The 23,085-nt window shown below is 37.6% G+C and overlaps 2 protein-coding genes across 3 annotated transcripts; both read right to left on the minus strand.

Annotated features, from left to right (window-relative positions):
• Positions 1 to 9,892: 9,892 nt before the first annotated feature.
• LOC117302434 (NADH dehydrogenase [ubiquinone] 1 beta subcomplex subunit 5, mitochondrial-like) lies at positions 9,893 to 16,161 on the minus strand. Its single transcript, XM_033786383.1, has 6 exons — positions 16,026 to 16,161; positions 14,040 to 14,128; positions 13,092 to 13,158; positions 12,398 to 12,459; positions 11,652 to 11,758; positions 9,893 to 10,540 (listed from the first exon to the last, which is right to left on the minus strand). Exons 1-6 carry the CDS (start codon positions 16,132 to 16,134, stop codon positions 10,426 to 10,428), a joined length of 549 nt encoding a protein of 182 aa, XP_033642274.1. The 5' UTR covers positions 16,135 to 16,161; the 3' UTR covers positions 9,893 to 10,425.
• Positions 16,162 to 16,732: 571 nt separating this feature from the next.
• On the minus strand, positions 16,733 to 22,692 carry LOC117302583 (branched-chain-amino-acid aminotransferase-like protein 2). 2 transcript variants are annotated; one of them, XM_033786559.1, is made up of 2 exons: positions 22,038 to 22,692; positions 16,733 to 18,246 (listed from the first exon to the last, which is right to left on the minus strand). In XM_033786559.1, exon 2 carries the CDS (start codon positions 18,244 to 18,246, stop codon positions 17,353 to 17,355), a length of 894 nt encoding a protein of 297 aa, XP_033642450.1. In that variant the 5' UTR covers positions 22,038 to 22,692; the 3' UTR covers positions 16,733 to 17,352. The 2 variants fall into 2 exon arrangements, with proteins under 2 accessions (XP_033642450.1, XP_033642451.1); XM_033786560.1 differs by lacking the exon at positions 22,038 to 22,692 and adding an exon at positions 21,572 to 21,679.
• Between the last annotated feature and the right edge of the window lie 393 nt (positions 22,693 to 23,085).

A 23,085-nucleotide genomic window follows, 5' to 3' on the forward strand; every position in this document is an offset into this window, starting at 1 on the left:
GGGGGTGTATCTGCGTTGTGCTGAAAACGACAACATTTGGCTGAAAACTATTAACCGTCGCAGAACCATCCATCGTCGAAAACGAAACCTGCCTAAAATAGCCTTTTCTGGACAGACTGTGTAGGACGCACTGAAGTATGAAATAAACCATTTTAGTGCTACTGTGTAAGACTAAAAAGAAATATTGTCAGAAATGTACTTTTTACATTCCATTACTCCAAGCCAAAATGTGTAATACGAAAAGGGAAGCCCACTTTTTAGATGCATGATAAAATACCGTCCTGATAAACTAGAAATGAGCATGTATTTGTAAATAATTAATCATTTGAAGAAGGCGAGAAAAAACAAATGGAATCATCACCCAGTTAACTGTATTCTATTCCTTTTTTGTAATTTTATCCTATTAACATATTAGTCCTAAAGTCTAATGCATTGTCAGAAACCAGTATTCAAAGAAAAAGCTTTTCTTTTGTTTGTTATCTTTGTGTTAAACTCTGTAAATTTCTTTTTAGTGTGAAACTTCTAAGATGCTAATGGTAAACTATGCGGACGCATATCAATGTTCCAGGCTTGTGCGTTGGAGACGTTGTACATTTGAAAACGTAGTGAGAGGAAGAAAAAGATGTTGTAAAATAAATTATGATTCTGATAAAAATGTCCTGAGGCTGTGTGCATAGTGGAAAAGAAATGGTGATTAAATTTGTCGAAAGAACGAAGATTGTATCTGTCTTAGTGTGTGGGTCCGAGACAAGCAGTTCTATTACATGTATAGGCTGTCTTATTTGAAAACAGACAAAAAAAACTACTCAAAGTCCATCAAACAGGTTTTTTCTTCTTGATTGGATGATCACCTTTTTTAATTTTGAAGCAATTTTTTTAATATCTGGGATGCTAGTTTGAAGCTATGTAACCATAAACTGCCGTGTTGCCAGGGATCACACCTCCCAAACAAAGATATCGCCAACATAGGGCTAGGATAGCTCAGTTTGTTGACTCTCACAGGTGACTTTCATTGTTTCTTTCTTGATCATTTGCCCTATATAGTTCAGCATTACATTGACAAAACCCAAAGTATGACCTTACCTTTAAACCATGTTTTACTTGCTACATGTATGCTGCATGGCAACATTTTTTTTTGTTTTTTTTTGGGGGGGGGGGGCGTTAGTGGTTACAATGCCAGACTGTTCCAAATACCAATCCACATGAAAATTCCTCATTTATAAAAAGTGCTCAGGAGGCCTGTGGTAGTCACTTTATGCTAATCAATCACTTTGTGGTAATCACTTTGTGGTAATCGATTTGTGGTAATCACTTTGTGTTAATCACTTTGTGGTAATCACTTGGTGGTAATTTACTTCGCCTGATTTTTCTATTTGAAGACAATCAGATCTCACAAATGTATTCATCCAATTAGTAGCCCCCCACCCCCCTCCACTGACCATTCCTGGAAACTCATGCCACTGACAGATGCAAAACACTGAAGTCCCCGCCGTCTGATATATTTATAAATAGCTATGTATTTGTATATTTTGCCCATGTGACCAGCTCTGTTTTTCAAGATGGCAGATTTTAAAACAACCCAATGCATTTTCACAATGAGACACATGCCCCCTAAAGATAATTTCAGGTTTATAAAGTCACAGTAAAATTTGAGTGAGTTTTGACATGACTGAAGATTTACTCCACTAAAAATAATGTTAAACTCTTGAGATGCATAGTAAACCCTCTCACTATTGGTTCCATTTTAAGTGAGTTGACCAATCATTTGAAACCATATGACTGCATAGGTTTGCATGATGTGCCAATTGCAGTGGCAAATTGTACAGATGCATTTACTATGATATTGTAGGCTATGTAGTTTATATATAATTTAAAACCACAGTATGGTCAAACTATATGAAGGTTGATACTGTAATGCAGCCTAGTATATTGCGTTCAAAACAAGTGTATGCAATATTGCAGGCTTGCATAAGTGCACTGATCATTCAAAACAACAGTGCATGATATTGAATGGTCAGACAGTAGGAGGGTTGACTGTGTACTTGTAGATACATTCACCACATAATATCATATGGCGGACTTGCATAGTGCATTGATCATTCAAAACTAGTGGATGGTAGTGAATGGTCAGTGAGTAGCATTAAACAATTCTCAACTTTTGCAAATTTTAGACAAATTTGAATCGATATTCTGATGTCGAGATGTGCATCACTGGTCGGCCAAATTCCATCGATTTAGAACCTGAATCATTCGCTTCCCTTAAAATCGAAGAAGCATTGCTGTGATTATCTCTCTATTCATTACTGGCATTCTTTATGTCAATGACCAGTGTGTACAAAATCAAGGTCTTAGATCATCTCTACACAAATAGACTCAGAGCTGTAGTGCTACGGGAAAAGAGGCACGTCCATGGCGAAAACCACTAATTTGATTTAACACATCTATTCTGGATCATGGTTCACAATAGCTCCTGATGGTTGGTGAGATCTAGTGTGAAGATCTTTGTGAATTACGGAATGGCTCCATTTTTGGATGAGGAAAGTGGAAGGAATAGGTTGGCCTGATGGAAGACGCGTAGATGGGGGTATTTTTATCATTGTGTTAATTTTTAAAGATGCATGATGACGACAGCTTCCACTGCAGGCTTGGATCTGTGTGGGCCCAATTTCACAAAGCTGTTAAGCAGAAAATGTTGCTTCGTAAATTTCTTTGCTAAGCAAAAAATTGAGTAGGGTACCAACTTAAGGAATTTTGGCTGGTAACCAAATTTCTGTTAAGCAAGATTTTTCTGTGCTTAGCAAATTCTTATGCTTTTTACCGGCTTTATGAAATTGGGCCCTGGGTAAAATTTCATAAAGGTGTTTAGTAGAAAACACTGCTTAGTAAATTTATTTCCCAAGCCAAAAGCGATACCTACATGTAATCATGCTGTACAAATAGTCCAGAGGTTTAGATGTCCAGGGCTGTATTTCACAAAGAGCTAAGATTGATCTTAAGTGCGATCAATCAATCTAAATTGTGAGGTCGCAATACAAATCACTATGGTGACACTCGTCAACGCATCTTAAGATGAATCTTGGTGTTTTGTGAAATCCAGCCCAGGGGTTTATGAGTAAAATCTCCTGGGACATGCAGATGAAACGACGTAGCTGGGGTGCGTGGCATACAGGAAGGTGGGGTGGGGAGAAAGATTAGAGGACGGTGCCCCCTTGACTAAAGATATTTAAGTCTTGGGGTTATTTTAGGTATTAGTAGAAACCTTAGTCTTGGATATTATTCACAATCTTGAGGGACAATTAGTGTCATCTTCAAAGAAGGAAATAAAGGGGGACTGTTGTCACAGCCATAGCTGGGTCCGATTTCATGGCTTTGCTTACCGTGAAATTCTTTGCTTACGGTAACTGCAAAGCACATATTTCTATGGACTGAAAGCCCAGAAAAGGCGACTTGACGTTTATTGATTTCGAATTTGTGAGCTCAAAATTCCCCATTTCGGTTCATGTCAGTGCCCTTGGAAAGGCTTGAGACCCCCCTCTTCCGACTTGCTTGTCCCTGTTTGATATAGGAACATGATTTATTTAGTCTTGAGAAATACTCATAAATACTGCTAAAGAATGGGTCTGTGAAATGAGTTTCCATGGTAACAATGATACACCATTTTTTTTCTTTGAGAACCATTTGTTTTGAAGGGGCTTCACAATGTTTTTTTTTTTTTTTTTTTTTTTTTACAAACATTTTGTAACCGTAGAAAGCAACTTTTACATTATGAATATAGGAAGGTGTAGAGTTGAATGTAACAGCTAATTATTTGTACTTGTGTGATGTGCTTGATTTGTATATTTATTACATTAAACTAAATTGTGTATACTGTATACGCACTAAAGTGAAACTATACCAATTCAAGAAATTGGTTCACTTGTTATAAGTATATAAGTGCCTGTTGAAAAAAGCCGAACAATTGTGATCCATTTAGATATAGACTGTTAAGTCGGATATAAGGAGCTTTAACCCCCCCACAAACAAATATATATAGTATTATGCAGTTCTTAAACAGCACTTTGTCTATGCCTAACGGGCATCTCAAAGGCCATTTTACTTTCATGATGGGCGGCCTTTTCAAAATCACAGCTTGATTTTGAGGGTAAGGCCATTTCCATTTTTCAAAGGGCACATTGGAAAATGTTAATGTCTATGGGAAACTTTTTGTCTATGGGAAACTTTTGATGGGGCACCAAGGCCAAAACCAGGGGCAACAGAGGCAATGGCTTCCATGTAATTCCAGGCTTGGCGGCTTTGGCTCCGGCTTAGATTACAAGGTGCTTTGACACAATGTTCAGTGTGTGTAGCTATAACCGTGCCAGCAAAATATCAGGGAAAATTCCTTCTGTAAAATTTAACAATCCACAACAAATGAAGGCACCAACACTTGGTTGGTTCTTAATTGTTCCGATCGTTTGAATATGAAGAGAATTTTTTTTGTGAAACCTTAACTTTTAGTTTTTTTGTGCAACATTTTAAATAAGAATACCATGTACTTTATATCTGTATTCAGTATGTAGGCCAATGTTATGTTTAGAACTGCTAAAAATGGTATTCTTGAAAATTTGAAAACATCTTCTGTCGAGGAAAAATGTTTCTATCAAGATTTTTGGGGATTGACACAAGACATACTTTCTTGAAACAATTTGTTTTCTTATTTCAACAATACACATTTTTTAGCAGTGTAGCACAGTCATATAAACAAATGGAAACAATTTAGTCAACAAAAATATGGATAATTTGTCATCTGTTCACCCAATACTAATTAGAGTTCTAGAAATACATTTTAGCATTGAAGCGGCCAAGGGCCAATTTCAGAGATCCTTGAAACACTGCACATTTTTACGAACCACAAAAATGTCACGGTGTGTATTATGTATGCATGGTTTATGAATGGTGCCCAGCTAATTAAGTTGTCTATTTTTAAGTTAGAAGAATCAGGCATGGAGCTTTTACGCTGATTTCCTCTTTTCATTTTCAAAACAGTGCCATAGCAAACTTTTTACAAAAATGTACAAGTATGATTAGCCATTTGCCTAGAAAATTGCATGTCTGAAGAATAAACTGTCTGTAAAACGGGCCCAGGTTGTCACACAGGCAATTGCAGCTTTGGAACCAGACCCTTTGCGTATGATGCCAGAACAGCGCCCTCACTGAGGTCAATGAAGACCCATCATTGGCCGAGTGCTGTGCGCGGAACGTACACATTTCCATAAGCCATTTTGAGGTGCCACAGCCATATGACACTAGTAGGTTTGGGTAAAAATAGTCTGTAGACACTCAAACCAAACCGTGCAATCCTATAGCGTCCTCCATACCTCAAAAAGGCTAATTGTTTGGCAATGGTGTTCAATGCAAGTGGTTCATTCATTTGTGTATACATGTTTTGGATTTAATATTATTAGTTGTTGAATAACTGTATGCATTATTTTCCTATTTTACCAATCATTGCGTTTTCCTACAAATCTTAGGAAAAAAAATTGTCAAGGATGAATTTCTGTATACAGAAAGTATTCGAAATATATACGTAGTGAAATTTTCGTTGTGTTTTCCCTGTTGTCATTCTTTGTCTTTTCAATTATTACAAAATAGTTTTCTTGTTTGTTAAAATGTCACATTAACTGGGTATGTGCTATTAATGTCGCCTAGTGTTGACTATGTCCAACTCAGCCACCCAAACAATTTCTACATCACTGTTTCAGTTATTATGTAACACCCGATTATAATAAAGCTGGAGGTGATGTCCTAAAATTTAGTTTTTGAAAAAAAACTATAACAAAAACTTTAAAAAAAAGAGGTTTGAGGTAATGGATTCATGACAGCAGTGATACTGTAAAACGGTGGGGTTGGGATGGAGGCATGGGGTAACCCCCCTCCTATCACTTTCTATTCTTGCTATTGTGACACCGAGAAAATGTGACCAGATGCGGACGATGTACATTAACTCTGTCTTGTTCTTTTATTATGGCGTTAGCATAAACCCTGAAATGATACAAAATAGAATTTCCATATAAATACAATGCTTTAGGAAATACCAATCTGGCAAAGTAAATTATGAAAAGAACAATGATAATCCTCAGATAATCCAATGCAATCAAAAGAGATAAATCGAACTCAATAACACAGTTTGCCTCTAACAGTAAAGTCAAGTTAAATTCCAAAATGAATTAATACAAGGCATGTAAATGCTTTAACTTGCAGAGACAAAATAGGAAATAACTAAAGCAAATGTGGAAATAACCTCTTTCTCTATTTCTGCTCAATAAACCTTGAACTCAACTTAGTCCAATCACATCCTTATGAATAAAGAACTAATAAAGAACTTGAACCACAACCCTTAAGTTAATACTGATCAAAGAATAATCAAGAATGTACAAGGCAAGTGATTGCTTTGACTTGAGACTCTTAATTAATTAAATCACAAAACTTAGTCAAAGTGCATAGACTTGTTCTACAATAAACCTTAGAATTAATAAACCCAATAGCAGCACAATAACATTGCAGCTAGGCATTCCAAAGACTTGTATAACGAACATAAGCTCTGGCAGCACTTGTTTTAGACCGAATACATAATGAGTTTACAGTAGAGAATAGTAGCCTACTTCTCCCCAGTGTACTCTTATCAAGGTTAACAATAAACAAAGAACCAAGTGTAAGACTAGAACATGCAGGCAACACACCAGTGATCACATATCAATTGCTTGACTGAACCTTATGTGGCAGTGTACACTAAAGGATGCTATATCGATAAGCTATGCTGCGCAGCAATACTGACTATCGATATGCTCACTTCCTAACCACAAACATCACCCAGCATACGCCCCAGTGCATTTCTACTCTCACACAAAGAGGCAACTGACATTGCACAATGCCAATGGTGGTACAGTAAGGAAAACCACACACCTCTGTATGAATACTTCTAGTCTAAGTCAATGACAAAATAAGGAAAAGTTTGATCACAACACCCAGAAGAGTGCTTTCAAACTAAATCAAATACAAATGAAACTAAAGCTATAAATGAACAATACAACTAATAGAAGTAATAATAAAGTAAACTTAATAGAGGAAACACTAAGAAATATCTAAAGAAGTTAAACCAAGTTCCAAATCAAAGTAACTTTCCCAACATTTAGAGACTAGAAAAGCAGTAACAAATCAACTTTAAAATACAATGTAAAATAGACTTACCCCAGCCTAGTCACTATAGATCATCATAAGGTGATCCTCCAAACTTCTCCTTTCTAATTTGTACCATGAAAATCCATTAAAAATGTGTGAAATAAATGGATCTTTTGCCACAGAACAGATAACAATGTTGGCTGTACATGTGCTGTGGTATGAATGACTCACTACTTCTTGGAACAGATAAGCTAAACAATAGACAATGATAAGTGAGAGAGTCTTGAGATCAAGCGAGGGCGCTGCGCAAGGGCTATATGTAAATGACCTGTCACACTATTTTCCCCATCCCCCTAGCCAACCTTTTGAGCGGACGGCTCTCTTTTATCATCGGTCTTATCATAGTAATGGCGACAATGACCATACTATTGTTATAAGACAGCCATACTGGTCCAACAAGGTGGGCTATACCCCCACACCTTATTCACTCTCCTAAATTTTCACCCAAGCCATTTGCGAGTTAGATTTGATTAACTGTGACGTCATGCTATTGTTAAATCGCTCCATTATTTTGCATTATCCTATAGATAATGTCTGGTACAATGACTGCACATGATTTGGGGCAAGCTTTTGTATAGCAGCCTCTAGATGAGCAGACCCTGGTACCATTGTGTCATACACATCCATTCAGAATTGTGTATGGGTGTTCACCTTCTCTTATGTAACTACGCAAAAGCTTGCCCCAAATCATGTGACAGCAACTGTCTCTATAATGGACCGATCTGGCCTATCAATCAAACTGTGCGCGTTCACCCATTTGACCAATCACAGCAATGATTGTGGTCGGACAAACTCGGTCATGCGTGCGCGTATATTTGGCATGCGCGGCGGAATCGTGCAGAATTTCATTGGGAGTGTTCGTACACGTTTCTTGCTCACGTGTGCGGTGGGCGGGGCTTAGTGGAGAGCCGAAACGGTCACTAGTCCGAGGGACTCAAACTTAAGTGGTGACTTGTGACCAAGCCCGTCATTGTACCAATATTAAAATCTAACACGCAAATGCACCCAGTAATGCAACGGCGGCGTTACCCTAGTTCAGAAAAATGCTGGTGTAAATCTGTTTGGATGTGATAAATCAATGGTTTTTCAGAACTGGTATTTGGTATTGGTTTGTTTACATCCTAGAATGTGGCAACAATATAAAAAACATTCAACAGAAAAATACATGCAAAACACTAACAGTGTATAGTTCTTGGGAAGGTTAACAAGCTGTATTCCAGCCAAATGCCTGTACGATTTTGAAAGGTTTGCAGTAACACCATGTAATGACTATCTCTAATGAGTTGGGGTGGTTCTGAAAAGAACCATTGGTTTCAACTAGACGTTTCCATCATTATGCTCTGATCGTCTTCTTGAGAAATGCCTGTACATTAAACAAACTTAAAACAAAAGCAGAATCTGAATTGGCTAAAAGGGAGACTGCCAAAATAGCTCAGGAGGTAGAGTGCCGGTAGATTATTCGGGAGGCCGTTGGTTCGAATCTCGCTCCAGACATTATTTTATATCCGATGGGACATCAATCTTCATCTCAAATCCAGTCAACCGTGCTAAGTTAAAAGAATTCCACCATTAAAGAAATCCTGTGATATGCACGCCCTTCACGGGTATAGTGCGAGTTCGACAGGATGTTGAAATCGAGGGTTTATTTATTCATTTCCAAAATAGATATTAAAATTTCTATTATATTTCCAACATTATGTCATATCCGATTAGTCATCAATCTTCGTCTCAAAACCAGTCAACAGTGCAAAAATAACTGTCAAATCCTGTCGCTTGCCGAACATCCCACACACAGACTTCACCTGTGTACACACAAAACCGTGTTGCATAGCAACCGTTTTGTGTTTATAAATCATGAATTATGCATATATGAACCAGACAGACAGACAGGGGAATGCAAACACATTGCATTGTACTTCACAGTGCCTCAAGTCTCGAACGCCGTCAAACTAAATATTTCTCTTAACGAGGCACATCTGTGAATATTATTAGATAAATATTGACTTATTGAGCGGACAGAGTTCAAAGTGACAACACAAAAATGCAAATGAATTCTCACAGATTCAAATGGTGAAAATCCAACACAATCGCAAATAAAATGTTAACAACCAGCAGGGCCCAATTTTATAGAGCTGCTAAGCAAAATAATTTGCTAAGCATGAAATTTCTTCCTTGATAAAAAACAGGATTACCAACCAAATTTCCATTGCTTGTTACTGGTACATGTACTCAGATGTTGGTTGCTTATCCTGAAAATCACGTGGAAATTTGGCTGGTTATCCTGTTTTTATCAAGGAAAACATTTCATGCTAAGCAAATTTTTATGTTAAGCAGCTCTATGAAATTGGGCCCTGGTAAGTAAGCTTTGTTTTTGAAAGGGCAAGGGCACCAAGTCATGTTCGCCTTGGTATGGAGCACCCTGTGAGGTCTGTAAATTTCTACTGGAGCATTTCAAGGGCACCAAGGCAATGACCGGGGGCATGGAGGCAATCACCTTTGTTGCCTCGGTGAAGTATCAGACATGAACTACTATACTCCAAACAAAGTGGCTTAATAGAATATCGCATAAAATATTACTTATGCAACTCAACACATTAGTACAGATAAACACACTTGCAAATATTTACGCAACTTTTAACTCACACCAGTACAAATGAACACACTCGCAAGTCAATATCTTTAACATAATTTATTTGTTCAAACAAATCACAAATACATGCACTGCAGGTGTCAAACTTAACTCTGATGAAACCCAGCTTTAAATAAAAGATTCATCATTATTTTTGTGTCTTCTTAGAAAAAAATAATAATAATTTGATGACTGCCATCATATCGCATTTAATCAGATTGGGGGGGGGGGGGGGGGGGTGGGGGTATGGGGTGCTTAACTGAGAACCACAAATTTAGCTGGTTTTTGCTAAGCAGTAAGTTTGTTTCAGAGCTAAGGATTCTGTGTGGAACAGGGCCCTAATCTCATGACAGAGCATATAAAACACTTTATTCAAGTATTCTTTCAAGAAAATCATGCTAATTATTTAAGGAGATTTTGAAGAGAAAAAAACACTAAAATCAGGTTAAAATCCTGATCCTGAGAAATCACACCTCTGATAACGGACATTAAAAACCAAAGTTTTTAAACTTTGCGTTTCCTTAATCTTTTGTACAAGCTTCTCAACACCCTCTGAAATCAATTGACTTCTCAACGAATCAATCTTTCAGTTCTTCGTCTTCGTATCTGTCGACCGGTGAGGCGACGGGGTAGTAATACCAGTGGCCGTCTCCTCTCTCTCTCATCAACCTACGGACGGTCTTCTCAGCTTTCCTGTAAAAGAAATAAAGCCAATGAACACTGTGAGGTGTAGTGCCCTTTGTGGTTACATACAGATATGCACTGGATGACCTTTGACACTCATAATGGCAGCTAGACAGTAGAGCTACACACCAGTATGTTGACTGAAGAGTTGCCTCAATAAATACAGTAAAAAGACTCCATCAAATAGTATTACTATGGTAATTACACAAGTTAAGGATAACATAACATTGTGACAGTTTGGTAATGACTCTAAAAACAAATATTAGCATAAAAACTTCCCTGGTTATAGGCAAACGGAGAGATGTTAATAGTATATAAAACATTGTGAGAAACAACTTCCTCTGAAGTAACGTAGTTTTTGAGAAAGAAGTAATTTCTCCCTAAAATAATCTGAATCTGAGAAGGCATCAAGCCTGAATTATGAAGGTTGAATAAAATCCCGTCCTCAAAAAAAAACTAAAATTGAAATTTGCATAGTCGTTGCCTGGCGAAAATTAAAACAGTTCTGTCGCACACATTTCAAGATTTTATTGTTTATAATAAAAACTTTCAAACTCTCAAATTCCACAAGTGGTATATAGAGCTGTGTATTGAGAGCACACTGATTGAGAGAGAGTTGCAACATGGAGGGACCAGTTTTCTTTGTTCGTTGCTGGACGTCATTTTCATTCCAAGTGCAGTACAATCATAGAGTTATATATAAGAACTAGAGGGCGCACTGGCCTATATACGCGCTCCGGCATGCCGGCCATTTTCTAAGTTGACAAAACTGGCATCTCACAGCGTGTGTTTGTGCGGCCATTTTGTAAGTTGAACAAACAGCATCGCGTGAGCGTTCAATTAAAAAAAACTCAAACGTGTATTTCATATTCAACGCGCGTGCAGAATGACGCGCTTGTCATCTTGCGGTCCCGTGGCGTTTGTGCACGAAGCATCACTCGTGCGCCCTCTAGTTCTTATATTATATAACTCTATGAGTACAATCCAGTGGGCAGACTAGTCTGGCAACCCGTATTCGCCCTTTTTGAGGGCACAAAATGGCTTCTAATCACATAATCACAAGTTTTTGCAACTCTCTCATTTTACGATTCCGGTGGTGTAACATGAATAGCGCCCTCACCTGGCCCCGATCTTCTCTTTCTCGATGTCGAGGTAGTGTGCCATCTTCTCGTACTCCTGCTGAGGTGTGTTGACGAAATACTTTGTGATGAAACGGGTGATCGGGTGCTGTACAGGAATGCAGAGACGAAAACATAATGTTTTATTTTATTTAATAGTCCACAAGTTATTAAGAGATACAAATAAAAAACAGTAAAAACAAAAGACAGGTTATTAATAATTAACACACACACTTAAAGGAACACGTTGCCTTGGATCGGTCGAGTCTTTGAAAAGCGTCCTGTAACCGTTTGTTATAAAATCAATATGGTTGGAAAGTTGTTGTAAAAGTAGATTACAATGATCTACACAAATATGCCTCGAAATTGCGTGGTTGTTGTTTTACCTCGTCGACAAACACGGTCGGCCATTTATGGTAGTCAAAACTTTCGCGACGTAAAATGAAAACGTAAAATGAAAACCGTGCAATTTTGAGTGATACTTGTGTGGATCATTATATTCTACTTTTAAAACATCTTTCTAACCATATGCATTTCATAACAAACGGTTTCAAACGCTTTTCATAGACCAACTCGTCCGATCCAAGGCAACGTGTTCCTTTAAGTGATAAAAAAGTGATTCTTGAGAAGGTGGGTTTGCTAAGATGATGCTATTTATTATTATGGATAAGGAATCTAAATAATTGTCAAACACCAACACACAGTAAAAGTACTGCATTCTGAAAATTCATAAAAGGTTTCCACGTACCTTGTGATACTCAAATTCTTTTGGGGTGTAACCTTCCGGAATCTCTGCTAGCTGGGCCGGACCTATGATCATTAAATTCATCAAATTAATATTCCCCTCAAAAAATAAAATCAATACCCAAACACAAAAAGGAAAATTTTTCATATTCTGGCTTTGCTCACATCACATTGTGTTTGTGCATGGCCAAAAATTTAAACAATTTTCTAATTCGCAAAAATGAGCCAGATACCGGTCACAGATTATACTTGTGACATGTTTTTGGGGGGTGGTGGTAACCTTATTCTGCTAAGCATTATTTTGTTGTGCTTAGAAAATTATTAGAAGTAAACAAACTTCAAAAAAACTTACTCCGTAGAGAGCACTGGAGCTGTTTAGAGCATATTATAATAAGTGTTTGAAATTACTGTAGTTTTAGAGAAAGAGGTTTTTTTCTCAACCAAACATTCAAGTCTAAGAATGGCTTTGGAGACATGCAGCACACAATTCTATGCAACGAGGGCAATTTTTTTTTTCATTGTTATCTTGCAACTTCAATGACCAATTACTGAGCCCACATTTTCAAACGATTGTTATTTTATGCATATGTTGGGATACACAAAGTGTCGATTGAGGATTCTTGTCTCTGACAATTACCAAGAGTATACGCTGCCTTTAAGCAGCTCTATGAAATCATGACCCCCATCAGAAATCTTACCAACAAAGACGTTGATACATGTGATACCGATGACACAAGGAACTCCCGTCAGCAAGAAGTAATATCTCTAAGGAGAGAAACAAGACTTTAAAAAATCAACCAATCAACAATTTTGTCCATGTCCACAGAAAAGGACATTACACACATCAAGCCATATAAAAAAAACAAGTTTAGCGTCAGGCCTTTTTGAAAAAAGGAAGGAGCTTTTCTTTTTTTTAATGGCCAGCCAACACATTTTTAAAGACAAAGGCTGGGTTTTATTACAATTTGTCTGAGATCGTTAAAATGTATCCTTTTATTTCCTTAAGAAAAAAAGAGGCGGCCTCTAAAAAGGAAGCGGGCGGGCACACTTAACTTTTTGTTTTTGAGTTAGGGCCTAATATCTTTTTTTCTTCTCATTTCAGTTCTGGTATTGTACTCAAATTGTTGGTCCAGTAAACGTTTTTAGAAACAAGCCCCTGCAGTCTTTTGAATACTCCTAAAATTCAAGCCCTGGGGAGAATTAAGGGTTATGATTGCCTCAACTGTACAACAAAAATGTAAATAAGTAACAGCAAGTGAATGACCTTAAAGGCAGTGGACACTATTGGTTATTACTCAAAATAATTATTATCATAAAACTTTTCTTGATTACGAGTAATGGGGAGAGGTTGATAGTATAAAACCTTGTGAGAAACGGCTCCCTCTGAAGTGAAGTAGTTTTCGAGAAAGATGTAATTTTCCACAAGTTTGATTTCGAGACCTCAGATTTAGAATTTGAGGTCTTGAAATCAAGCATCTGAAAGCACACAACTAAAGTGTGACAAGGGTGTTTTTTTCTTTCATTAATATCTTGCAACTTCGACGACCAATTGAGCTCAAATTTTCACAGGTTTGTTATTTTATGCAAGTGAGAAGACAGGTCTTTGACAATTACCAATAGTGTCCAGTGTCTTTAACCAGACTTACCGCTGCCCTTAAAAATCTCAAGTCTCCATAACGGGTTGGCTTAACAAAAAACTTCCTAGCTTTGCCGCCTGCCATTCCACGCTGAATCACTAGAAAGAATGAATCAATGAGGTTTTAGCATTGTACATGTATAACAAGTGTCACTGAATAATTGTGTTTAAGATACTTGCAAATTAATTAATTTTTACACTATGTATTAGGCCTTCTACTAGCGCTAATGTTTTTATCTTTAAAAAGAAAAAATTCAGCCTTTATACAATTAGAATTACACTAAAAGAATAAAATAAGTGTTTTTCTACACTGTACAGTCTGTATTGTCTGAAATTTGACAGTAATTTTAGCAGTACATGTATATGTCAACCATAGTGTCTCAAATTCAATAGTAATTTTAGCGGTATAAAGTTATGCAAAATTGGGTTACACATTTCATACAAAAACCACTTAAAAAATAAAATCAATTCAATTCAACTCAACATCTACACCTATGATAATACTTGTCAAAGCCTTTTCAGCATCTAAAGGTGAGAAGACAATGAAGAAGTTTTTAGTTTTAGAAGTGAGAGAAAAACCCCAGAGAATTGTGCCAGGGAAAACCCACAAGGTCAAGTAGTGACTGAAAACCCCAATCCGTGCCCCTGGTAGGATTTGAACCGGGGGTCCCTAGAGGGGAAGGCTAGGCAAGACACCACCACTGCGCCAACCTGACTTCCCACATTAACATTTCCACATTGCAAAATGTATAAAAGTATAATAGGTCAGTTGATCAAAGATGTTTAAAGAAATTCTACTATTACTAACTAAATAAAATAGTTATTTAGTAGAATTATTACACACAATGAAATAAAAGGCAAATATGAAAGCATTTCGTTATAAAGACAAGATACTGCTGGACTTCTACCAGGACGGATCAGACAGGCAGCATACCATGATTACTTTACACAGGGGACAGAACAGGACAAACGGAAAAGTTTCTGTTATGGCGGCGCCACCACTTTTTCATTCAATTATGAAATAATATAGCTTCTAATTTACCTCAATAAGATATCCTTTTTTGTAAAAATGAGTGAAAAAGCGGTCCTACTACTTGCCGTCAACTCGCCGACTTGCCGTCAACTCGCCGTCAACTCGCCGTCAACTCATTTTCGTGCCGTCAACTCATTAAATTTACATGAAAAATTTATAAATGGGACACGGAAGTGTTAAGTTTGGGCTAAACTACATTTTTCTCATGGTTTTCGGTAAAAATTCATTCACAATAAACGACTTTGTGTTGATAGAAATAAAGTACCAATCATTGACATCTTGGGCCAAGACTAATCAATGTGAAAAAGCAAGATGGCGGCCGACGGTTTTGCTGTTTCGAGATAATTTTTTCACGAGAAAAAAACTCAATTTTTATTCCGAAATATGACCTAAAACTTTCGCAAATTCTCTTTGAGCTGATACTTTACAGTTCTATGCTTCTTTTGTGGGTTTTAAATGTATATTGGAGGAGTTGATGGCGAGTTGACGGCGCAAGTGAGTTGACGGCGAGTTGGCGGCGAGTTGACGGCAAGTAGTAGGACCCTGAAAAAGTGGTGGCGCCTACTATACAGAAAATTATCCTCGTATTATTTTAAAGTTTTTTTTAGAGTTTAGAGTTCTTAAAAAAAAAAAAACAAGTAAAATCCAACCCCATGATCGTTAATATCATATCAATGATTGACAGCATGAGGTTTGGCTATTAAAACAAAAGGTAAACATACTATTGTCATTGACTGTTCATGCTTATAAATATAAGTAATAAGGGAAAAGTTTCTGTACGACGCCACCACTTTTTCATTATGTCACTAATTATATAATAATGGGTTTTAAAATAGCCCCATTATTTTTTAAGAATTGAAAATAAATGAACTGTCCGGAAACTGGCTAAGCGTTTCACGGACCAACGGTCGTTTTTAAATGAAATTTAAGCAGCTTTAATTTGATTATGGTAAAACTAATTACCTTTGAATGAACTCGGTTCAGAGTTAACTAACAGAGTGTTCAACAGCTGAGGCCCTTTCAGTCGCAAAAGGCCAAAATGCCGCGACAAAACTTGGCCGAGGGCAGCCATCTTGTCTTCCAAAGTTCCTGGAATAAAACGAGCAAGCGACAGGGGGCGCCCTGCGTCATTAACGGGAGCACTTTTTTTTTTTTTTTTTTAGGGGGGTGGGGCGAATTGGTTGCAAATAAGTCAACGATGCACCTAGTTAATTTGGCCTACTTAAAAACCGAGGCTATTGAACTTTGAGGGACCATGGAGGTAGAATTATAATTCTACTCCATGAAGGGACAGAGAGTATTTTAGAAAATAAATCTCATTGTCTATGTGGTGGTGAATTTGTCTGCTCATCACGACTATGAGTGGGGCTCTTGAGGAAGTTTGTTGATCAAGAGTGGTATTTAAAGTGTGGAAAAAAAAACACGTTATTTTCATCCTTTTAATCACTACAGATGTGAAATTGCAAAATTACTAATTATACCCCCATGCTAGCACTAAGCAGACGAAATAAACTTTGATAATTATACCACCTTCCAATGTATTGCTTTTGTGTGTATGTAAACAATGGCCCCAAACAAAAGGGTGGTAACAATAACTTAAAGAAATGAAAGACACTGTTAAGACCCAAAATTCATAATTTTGAAATAATTCTTTAAAAAAAAATATTTTTGTTAAGCTCCATGATTTTAAACACATACAAATATTATGTCCAATCCTGGTTTATCGGACAAAGGCGAAACCTTATTTTGTTGGACCTGTTAATTCCAAGCGTTGAGTTGTCCTTAAATTTGTCTTTAAATTAAGAGAAAGACTGTTCTACAGATGAAACCTAGACCATTAACTATTTTAGTATATATGACAGACGAAACCTAGACCATTAACTATTTTAGTATATATGAATATTTCCCATTTATATGTTTTGGGGGTTATAAGCCGTTTACAACAGCTCCTTATATTTTCTTTGACTAAAAAAACAAATTAAATTTGTTATTTCAAGGTAAAAACAGTGGTTGGGATTTAATCAATTGTCTGCCGATTTATTCAGTTGCCAGTGGGATTACTTTACATGTTAAAAATTTGTATAACTTTTTGGACTCTGGCCAAAGAAATAAGTTTATTTCAAAAGTACCACAACACAAGTTCTTTTTACAAAAGTTCCTGTTTACCTTTTTGTCAACTCACCAAACCTATAGAAGTTCTACAATTAAAAAACATCATAAATTTGAATTTCATTTGATAATTATAATATATTATTTCAGAACGGTTTCCCACTTTTACTCTTGATCTGTTCTACTTCTGTAGAGTTAAACGTTGAGCGAACATTTTGTCATAATACGGCATGGAAGCATCAACACAACGAAGAATGTCAGCAGTCAACGAGGAACGCTCGGGCAATGGACTCGGTTTCGTGAAACAGGTGCTCCCAAAGGCATTCTTGTAGTAGTCCCAAACGACTTGCCCCTGCAGAAAGGTTTTGCATATTATCCACTTCTTGGATATTTCACCTCCATCTTCCCATTGCAGGTACTTATCTTGAAAAGGTAAACCCAACTTCTTAAAGAGCTCTGATAAGATGCCTTGAGGATTACTAAGAAGGTCATCTGTGTCTACAATAATAGGCTCTGGATCGAGCGCCGTCTTCACATGATCCAGTAACTCACTCATCTCCTTGAAGGCAAAGCCAGTCGGGAAAAACACCGGGGGTGCCTCATCAAGTTTGAAGTCTTTACCTTCCCCAAATGGGTAGATTTTCTTCCAAGACGGGAAGACTTTAAGAGGATGTCGCAGGAGGAACACGTGATGGTAACCAACTGGGAGAGACGCGTAATTACCTTCAGGAGCGAAGCACATTTCCTTGCAGAAGATGAGCTTCTTACCGGCGTGTGGTTTTTCTAGCTGCTTCTTGACCCAACTGAAAGAACACTCAGATCTCTCGAATCCCTCGGTCACCGAGGTCACCACTGATGCTGCCTTGACAGCTTCCCTCGCCATGGCCAGATTTTCAGGAAACATGGTGGAGTCGGGCCCGAACCAACGAGCACAGAGATAGGGCTCGAAATAGATCTGCGAGTCGTCGATGAAGCTCATGAACTTGGCGAACACGGTTGAGACTGATCGAGGTGTTCCCCACAACATCATTCGGACTTGGCCTCCTGCTGACTCGGTAGTTTGGTGATTTTCCATCTGCAAAAGTGATATAACACAGTACTGGTATTAGACAATAATATTTATATAACACCCGAGCAGATCCTTGCCATTTGATTGGAGGATTGTCCGTCACGTGATAGCAAATAAAAGTGCCATTGCACGCTGAGTCACTCACCGTGCTTTTTCGTTCCATCCGAAAAGTACCATTGCACGCTGCCAGCGTAGTAAACACATATCACTGCGTGCGCGTGTATTTGGTAACGCAGCAGTGTTACTGCAAGGTAGTATAATTACTTAACATTCGGCTTCTACAATTAAAAATTGTAGGCCTACGTTTCGTTTGTTTTGAAAGTTGTATCTTTAAATCAAAATTACAAAGATCTACTTGGATGTTATATAAAACAAATAATAAATGTTTTTCATTCATGCAATGGTGCGAAATGTTCATTCGTTGAAAGCTGGAATGTTCCATTCAACTCGGCTCCGCCTCGTTGAATAGAACATTCCATCTTTCAACTCATGAACATATTCGCACCATTGCACTCATAAACATTCATTATGTGTATAATAATATATGCATAAATGTGAGAACATGGTCACAAAGGATTTTTGCGAGTTGCAATCTGGATTCAGTGGACTATTTGGAGAGGCCATATTTTACCTTGTGCCTCTTCAACAATGCAGGAATGAAATGCATTCATAATTAAAGGCAGTGGACACTATTGGTAATTACTCAAAATAATTATTGGCATAAAACCTTACTTGGTGATGAGTAATGGGGAGAGGTTGATGGTATAAAACATTGTGAGAAACAGCTCCCTCTGAAGTGCCACAGTTTTAGAGAAAGACATAATTTTCCACGACTTTTAATTTCGAGACCTCAGATTTAGAACTTGAAGTCTCGAAATCAACCATCTAAACGCGCACAACTTCGTGTGACAAGGGTGTTTTTTCTTTCATTATTATCTCGCAAGTTCAATGACCGATTGAGCTCAAATTTTCACAGGTTTGTTATTGTATGCTTAGGTTGAGGTACACCAACTGTGAAGGCTAGTCTTTGACAATTACCAATAGTGTCTACTGCCTTTAATATTTGTTTTAAAATTAAATCACACATTTTTACATAGATCTTTGTAAATTGAAACTTTTTCAAAATAAAATAGACACGGAAAGAAAAAAAAAACACTCTCAAAACACAACCACCGACTGTCGTACTGGTAAGGGAGAAAACTAGGAAAAACTACACTACTGTCCTGATCCTGTGTTTTAGAAGAGGGGATAACTTTCCATATCAGGCCACCACTTTTTTCACTCCTTTTTACAAAAAGGGATATCTCGTGAGGTAATTTGGATAATATTTCATATCGAATGAAAAAGTGAAGGCGTGATTCGGAACTTTTTCCAATGTAATGTACAGATATATAGTTATAATGTCCTTCATTCAACAAAATGCCACCTCATCAATATTCTGAACTATATATTGAGGTAGCCTACATGTAGGTAGACATTCCACCCAGTAACTGGGGCACTGTACTCCTTTTTTCGCTAGCACGACAGAGAATGTAAAAATTTCGAAAAAAAGGAGTACAGCGCCCCAGTTACTGAGTCTACTAGTAGGCCGGTCAACAGAAATTACAAAATTCATAATATATAGCTAAAAGTGTTACCATTAGAAAGATCTCTCCGAGGCGATTCCAATTTTTTTTACCTTGTATCTCTAGGACATACGGTTTTCGAGTTATGGTGATTTAAAATGTCTGGAAAACGTCGTTTTGTCATACCAAAACTCATCGTTTTGACAAAAAGTGTCAAAATACTGTTTTTACAAGGCTATAATTTCATATTAATACAATTTAACAAACTAAAAGCAGCTTTTTCCTGAAGCAAACATCCCATATGTTACCCAAAAAAAGAAAAGACATACCAAAATACACACACTGTAAAATAGAGGGTCTTGAAAATTACAATTTATGCCATCAAACCTACTTTAGTCGTTCAAAAACAAGGATTTACCCAAAAAGTGTGTTTTTGAAGGCAAAATAATTCTGGGTTAACATGGTGCATGCTACTTGTTCTGCAGGCTTTGGGTAGAGGTGTGTCTCTATTTTCATCTCTTCACATTTGGTATGTATTACTTATTCATCACAATCGTTATGAATCACCAAAAAATGAAATAAGTCTCTGAATTCATGCGTTTTGAGGATTTCGAAGCTACTTAATATGCAAAAACTGTGTAACAACAAAACTACATTATGTAATTCCTTGCAAATTGGTACACAGTGGTGTTTTAAGATGCTTATTAAGATGACATTAATTAAATTGGGCCTTTACCTTTGGTAATCCTATTGATTGGCAAATTACATTTTTCGTATGCAAATTAGCTAATTAATATGCAAAAACTGTGTAATGTCAGAACGGCACTACGTATTTTCTTGCAATTTGGTACTCATTTGTGTTTTAAAATGGTTATTATGGTGACATAAATTAAAGTGCTATTTAATAAATTGATTCTGCTTTTGTTATTATGAGTGTGGAAATATAATAATAATAAATGCCCAGACTTTTGGCAAGTTGTCGGAGGTCTCGAGAGGAAGCAGCTTAATTTTATTTTCATTAATTCTTATTCTGAAGGTTTTTACAAAAAAATTACAAAATAAAGTAAATCGTGTGTGCCAGCTTAACTATTGTTCACCATTTACATTTTATTTCTATACTTCAAAGCACTAATCTAATTTACAAGATAAAAAATAATGAAGTACTTGTTCATAAAAACCCTGAGAATCAGCCGAATTTTACGTTTGTAAATAAGGAAATGAATAATGCATCATTTTTGGATATTCCAAAATTTAGGGGTGCTAAAAAATAGAACATACATTTTTTGACAGCTAATTTCTTTGTTTGGAAAAAGGTATTGTCATCTCAGTTCTCTAAATGGTTATTGTGATTAAAATCATGGTTTTAATTAATTAATTATCCTTAGTTCCCTATACAAAATGATATATTTTTATAACATCACAAAGCGCACACCCCTCCCAAAAATGGTATAGCCCCACAAAACATGCCATACTGTTGCACAACAGAATGTGCACGTACACGTAGGACTACTACACACATGCGGCCAGGCGGCCGTATGCATGCTCAATGCACGTGAAATCCACACACACGGACGTACACACAATAGGCCGATCGTTACTACTGGACTCATGTCACTCACTCAAAAACGTTCACATTTCATTGGAGATACAATTTTCAGATGCTGTTTTCATCGTGAATGAGCACTAAAACTGTACAAAAGGTTAGTTTTTATGGAAGGAGAAATACTCGACTACCCATTTGCGGTTGCGCTTGGGAAATTACTCACCCTTTTCTTAGAGATCGCAAGTGAACTTTCTTCTGAACGTTATAACTTTTTGGTTGAGCTTAACCCCCCAACAGCGCATGCGCCAAATGAAAGCTGAGGATCTAAGCTTTCGAATGAGACCTCTTGCGGTGAGATTGGACAATGGCATCACCGGAATTCTTGTGATCGAAAATTCACTGTAACAATTTTTGTCGGCTACGGTTTCGTGAAGCTGAGCTTCACGCTGCGTATACTCAAGTTCAGAATGCTATAAAATTTATATCAAATACACAAAAATAACGAAACTTTCACAACATATGCAACATATAAGTTTATTTTACTTCCCAAAAATTCACAGTCATAGCTCAAACAACAACAAAATTACAGCAATTCTAAAACGGCTATCTGTGTTGCCGATAGTCCGTATCCAGGTTTTGTTTGTGTGAGTGGTTGACCGGCCTACTATAACAAAACACGACAATGTTACCTCGCCAAATTATTTTCATTCAGATTTCTACTTCGGGACCTAACTCAAGGGTTGAGCCACGTAACGGAGCAGAGCTATAGCCCTTTGCATGGAACATGCATGGATGGAGCAGGTTGTGCAGCTAGTGGTTCATGCATTTGATATGAGTCTGTTCCGCCCCCCCCCCCCCCCCCCCAAAGAAAACTATAGTTGGGACGATTCAGATTGTCAAGTTGGAACGGAACATGTTATGCAATGATAGCCGGTACATTTATTATCTGAAACAGCGCCCTCTTGTGGATAACCTCCGTCATAATAGCCGACGATCACTCAGCGTTAGCAAATCTGCGGGCGGAGAAATAACCAGTCTCTGAGACTGTGGTTATGAGTCTCAGACTTGAAATTAAGTCTAACCCCACTCAATAAAGAACAAAGAACAAAGTCAAGTGAATAATTTGGCTTCGGCCCCTGGCCCGGCTCCGGCCATCCGAGCCGGTATCGCACGCAATTATGTCCTCTATGCAATTATCCGGAGGACATTATTGCACATGCAATAATGTCCGCGGGACGGTTTTGCATATGCAGTCGTGTTATCCCTGACACTGCTGCATGCAATTGTGTCCGCCCGGACATAATTTGCGTATGCAGTTGTGTCCGCCCCCGTGCAAAACCGTCCTTGCAGTAAATTAAACGCCCTTGGTCGACGGAATACGTACTCGCCATTTTTTACAAGCTAAGTGCATGTCATGATGAATGACATGAGAAATGTTCGGCCGTTGGGTATTCACTGCTATCATAATACGTGAATATTCATGCTGCATATTATGTAGGTTCAGTGCATGCACGCTCGCTTTACGCGCGCACATTCATGTTGTACAAGTCCACCGGACGGTTTTTGCATAGCCCCGGACACGATTGCATATGCAAAAGTGTCCGGAGCGGACAGTATTGCATGGCGGACATAATTGCATCTGACACCGGCCACTGGTGATACTTTTAGCGCAAGAGAGGGCGCCCTGGTTAGGAACCATAAGTCACTCATCGAAAAAAAAACAAAAAAAAAAAACAA

This window comes from Asterias rubens, chromosome 18 (genome assembly GCF_902459465.1).
Source record: "Asterias rubens chromosome 18, eAstRub1.3, whole genome shotgun sequence".
In the NCBI taxonomy this organism is placed as follows: domain Eukaryota; kingdom Metazoa; phylum Echinodermata; class Asteroidea; order Forcipulatida; family Asteriidae; genus Asterias; species Asterias rubens.